The sequence below is a fragment of the Silene latifolia genome, chromosome 11, assembly GCF_048544455.1.
Source record: "Silene latifolia isolate original U9 population chromosome 11, ASM4854445v1, whole genome shotgun sequence".
NCBI lineage: Eukaryota > Viridiplantae > Streptophyta > Magnoliopsida > Caryophyllales > Caryophyllaceae > Silene > Silene latifolia.
Genome location: NC_133536.1, coordinates 189,671,332 through 189,676,241, shown reverse-complemented (window position 1 = coordinate 189,676,241; position 4,910 = coordinate 189,671,332). Strand labels below are relative to the sequence as shown.

The following is a 4,910-nucleotide window of genomic DNA, read 5'->3' as shown; positions in this document are numbered from 1 at the left end:
TCACGGGTCGCTCAATCACACAATTAAGCACAAGGTGATATATAATGTAAGATAAAAGGAATAAAAAACACTCACCTAACTGCAACCTATAAGAACATGCATGCAATCTAACATGAATAAAGTCTCTACAACCGTACATATGCATTCCAACCAAACTGATGACCAAGACACAAGCCGAGGACTTACATATGGGTAAGTGAGGTAATGGGTAAGAAGGGGCTGAAATGAATTTGGATATGTGGGGTTAATAGCCAGGCTAGCAACAACGGATCCAAATTATACAACTTCCCAACTTCGAACTCAACTAATCAAGACAAAACAGTGCAAATTGGATGCACACAACTCGCTAAACACCATAAAATTATCAACTCCCCATGAAGTATAGATAAAACATGGGAGTATAAATCATAACATAATTCTTTCATTTTCCGCATATGATTTTTCTTTCTTTCTCATATTTTTTTCCTTTTCCTTTTTTCATTTTCCAATTCTTTTTTTTTCATCTTTCTCCTTCATTCTTTCACCCATCCATCTTATAATAAGAAATAATAACCAAATGCAATCAACACATTCCCGGTATTGCTACCATTACTAGCTCGGCTAGGGTAGGAAAAATATGGATTGTAGCTAAATAGGGACAAAATAGGCAATTTGGCTATGTGGAGCTCATGGGTAAAACGAAATAAAGGGATTGCCTCTCCAAACATATGTCACCAACCACAGACCCGAATGCATACAGGTACTAAGTAGATAAAACTCATGCTTATGCAATTTAATGTTACATGCCTTATAAGGAGTAACTACTCTCATCCTACATGAACTGGTCATGAATGACACCAGTTATAAACTCTAAACCTCAGAAAATGATGTAGTTTGCCAAACTTTCAAGTCAAGTCTACTAGTTCAACAAATTTTGAAACGAAATTCGAGGAATTGCAAAAACTTTTGCTAAAAGAAGTGATAAAATGCAAGGCTTAAGCAAAAGACAATTTACAGCAATGAAAAACTCCAATCAGACTCAACCTTTCCTGTAAAATTAAACATGATTTTTTGGATTTTTCGAAAATTTTAAGTTTTTATGGATTATAATTTTTTGAAATTAAAGACAATGCATGCAGAAATGCAAGAAATATGAATACAAAACAAATGAATGCAGACTCAAGGATGCATTTACCCTCCCCAAACCAAATCGTACAATGTCCTCATTGTACACACAGCTAACAGCAGCATAAAAGGACGGTAAAGATGCAAACTCAAATGCAAACTAAATGAAACTAAACTAAAGGAGAGAAAAGGAAATGGAGTAGGAAACTCACAAGATATAACCTCCCCAAACCAGCTAGGAAGCTGGGGAGAGAGTAGCAATCGTGATATCAGCAGGGATCACGAACAGACATCGTCGCGGCAACAGCAGGGGCCACAACAAAAGAGGAGTAACAGCAGTGAGTCGCGTCAATCAGATTCTGCAAACAACTTGAGTTCTTATTAGATATTAGTCCACGAAACAAACCACCCCAAACCAATTCCCAACAAAAGGGAATTGCAATAAAACAGATAAAAATAGGGGAGAAAGAACTCAGTAAAATTACCCAACAGAAAATAATTAAACCAAAATAAGCAGCCGAATTTGGTTTAATTAAAACTTGAAAAATATTTGGGTAATAAGATGGTAAATTTGGTTGCAAAAATTTGGTGAAACATAGATAGGGGATGAAGCATATAAAATTAAAAACAAAGGGAAAGGAAGATAAATAGACGAGAAATAAAAGAAGAAAAACTCCCTCTAACTCGTCAGCACCAGGCACTCGATCGAGAGACATGAGTCCTCGATCGAGTGATTCTTCCAGTTGAGATGCTCGATCGAGAGAGTAGGCTTCTCGATCGAGTGACTCCGTAGGTGTGCCCAGCTTGTTGCTCGAACGAGAATCAGCAGGGCTCGATCGAGGTCTTTCTTTACATCATATCTTCTCGATCGAAGGAACAAAGTACTCGATCGAGTTGATATTCTTCGGCACGCTTCCCTAAGCTCTTTCAACTCCACATATACCTGAAAATTTTCACAAATTGCAAAACACAAAAATACCAATACCAAAAACCTGTCCATAGTCAACTAAACTAAACTAACTAATTCTAATCGTCCTAATAAAAGCAATAAATAGTTCAACAAAATCCGAAATTACAAAATAAATACAAGCCGAGTAACACTACGGCTTCAAGTTCCAAAACAAGCAAGCAAACCCGCAAAGGGCTTCTGGCTCAAGGAAATGCCATCCACGTCCTTCGTCTTGGACTTCGGTCTCCAAATCGACTTTACGGAAGACTTCTTCTTTTTCGGCTCAGCTCCAACTTCCGTCTTTAACTTGACCTTCTTTCTTTTCTTATGCCCATTAACATCAGCTCTGTCTCCAACCTCAGATTCCTCATCCGTAGCACTGCCTCCAATGACATCTCCAGCATCCACTATACTTAAACCTGCAACAACAGAAATAGCAGAGTGGTCCTCCAATTTGCTCCCAAGCCGGGGCGGAGGTATAAACATGGCAAACGGACGGTCCAAAACAGGGTCAATAGAAGATATGGCATTGCAAGACTCAAATGACATAGGTGCCTTACTAATGCCAGACTTATAGAAGGTCAAAACCTCCTCCCCAACCCGAAAAGTCATGCTCCCTCCCCCGACATCTATCACTGCTTTAGCAGTGAAGAGAAATGATCGCCCTAAAATAATAGGGGTACGTGTATCTTCGGGGATATCGAGGACTACAAAATCAACGGGAATATAAAACTTCCCGATCTTAACAAGAAGGTCCTCTATGACTCCTAAGGGTCGTGATGTACTACGGTCAGCAGCCATTTGGACTGTCATGTTCGCGCAATTAAACTTGGTCAACCCCTATTTCATAGCAAGTGAAAGTGGTAAAACACTTACGCCCGCACCCAAGTCACACAGAGCATTGTCAATTAAATAATTCCCTAAATAACACGGAATCGAAAAGCTACCCGGGTCAAACCTTTTCGACGATGTCCTATTTTGAAGAAGGGCGGAACCTTCCTCGGTCAAAGCAACCGTCTCATAATCATTTATGTGTCTCCTACGAATTAAGATCTCTTTCATAAATTTACGGTAAGAGGGTACCTGAGTAAGTAGTTCCGTGAACGGTACAGTGACGTTCAGCATCCGTAGCATCTCGACAAATTTGCCAAAATCCTTCTCCAGCTTCTTGTCCTGTAGTCTACTCGGGAATGGGACTTGAATAGACGGGTTATCGGTTGGATTATTCACGCTTCCCAAAGGATTTTGAGGCACTGCACTGTTCATGGGCTTTCGATCGAGTGGATCTTCAGCATAATTGCTCGATCGAACAAGAGATGGCGTTCGATCGAATGGAAATTCAGCATAATTGCTCGATCGAGGCATGTATCCCTCTCGATCGAGCTCTGGCACAGCTGCAGACGATGTTTCCTGTACTGTTCCAGCGTGAACAGTACCAGGGGATTCCGAGGTGTCAGTTTCAGCATTTTTCTTCACCAAATCGGGTCCGTCATAAGACAACCCACTGCGCAAATTAATGGTATTGACTGGGTCGGGTGAATTTTCCTTTTCTTGCGCATACAATTTAGACACAAGCATATCAACTCTCCGCTCATTCTCAGCACACCGGGTCACCATAATTTTAAACATATTTTTCAATTCTTCCATCTCCGCATTAGAGGAAGAAATAACTTGTTGCGGTGCCGGATTAGAATGCAAATTACTCGCATTTTGTACCACTTCACAAGACGGTACTCGCTTCTTAGCTTGTCTGAACTCTATCACTTGTTCATTTGAAGCCAAACAATCAACAGGTCCGTGACCTACATCTCCGCATCTGCCACACACTTCCTCTTGAATGTTCAAAAAGAAAACTTGTTGCACACTTTCTTTCGCTTCCGTTCTAGTACTTCTTGGACTCCCGTATTCAAAGACATGGGTGGCCATTTGATCAATGAGTTGCCACCCCTTATCATCATCAACATTTTTCGAGAATCCCCCATTTGCAGCGACATCTAGCACAGATCTTTGGTCATTATACAACCCATTGTAAAATTGGTTGCATAAGTACCACCGTTGAAAACCGTGATGGGGAATAGAACAGACCAACTTCTTGAACCTAGTCCAAGCTTGGTGCAAATCTTCATCATCCAATTGAGTGAAGTTGGTAATTTGGCTTCTCAAAGCATATGTTCTTTGAGGAGGGAAATACTTCATGTAGAAAGCTAGGGCAAATGTACTCCAATCAGCAATTTTGGAGACTTCCCTATCCAGATCTCTCAACCACTCCCGGGCTTCTCCAGTCAACGAAAAGGTAAAAAGGAACTCTTTCACCTTATCTTGAGTTACCCCAGCAGTCAATGGGACGGTTGAGCAGTAATCAGTAAACAATTCTACATGCCTTATCGGGTCTTCTCCTTTCACACCTCTAAACTGGTTTCTCTCTACCAGTTGTATGTAAGAGGGATGAATCCCAAAAGCTCCTGTGTCAGAAGTAGAAAACAGGAAACCCTTTGGTAAAGAATCCACAGTCGGATCCAAGTGAGAAGCTATCGTCGGCATGATAGAAATAGAACTGTAAAATTAGCAGGTTCACACTCTCTTTCCAGAGCAAATTACCTGCAAGACACTAAACACTAGGAGAGAAATGAGAACAGCCCCAAGGAATAAATTCCTTGAGACTAAAAACAGACCTAAATAAAACAAATAAACACAGTTGCCTCCCCGACAACGGCGCCAAAATTTGATGCTGTCGTTTTCACACCAAAAATAAATTCCTAAAAACTACTAGCAGAAGCTAGCGGCAAGTAGGGTCGATCTCCTCAGGGAAGCAGAACAGTGTATAGTCTAATCTAAGTCTGTTGGTTTAACGGGGGTT

The 4,910-nt window shown here is 40.7% G+C and overlaps 1 protein-coding gene across 1 annotated transcript; it reads right to left on the bottom strand.

Moving 5' to 3' along the window:
* Positions 1-2,893: 2,893 nt before the first annotated feature.
* On the bottom strand, positions 2,894-4,594 carry LOC141614515 (uncharacterized). Its single transcript, XM_074433260.1, has one exon. It carries the CDS (start codon positions 4,592-4,594, stop codon positions 2,894-2,896), a length of 1,701 nt encoding a protein of 566 aa, XP_074289361.1.
* Positions 4,595-4,910: the final 316 nt, after the last annotated feature.

Bases quoted from the DNA above. Each gene is read 5' to 3' on its own strand.
- LOC141614515 (XM_074433260.1), bottom strand. From the start codon at position 4,594: ATGCCGACGATAGCTTCTCACTTGGATCCGACTGTGGATTCTTTACCA.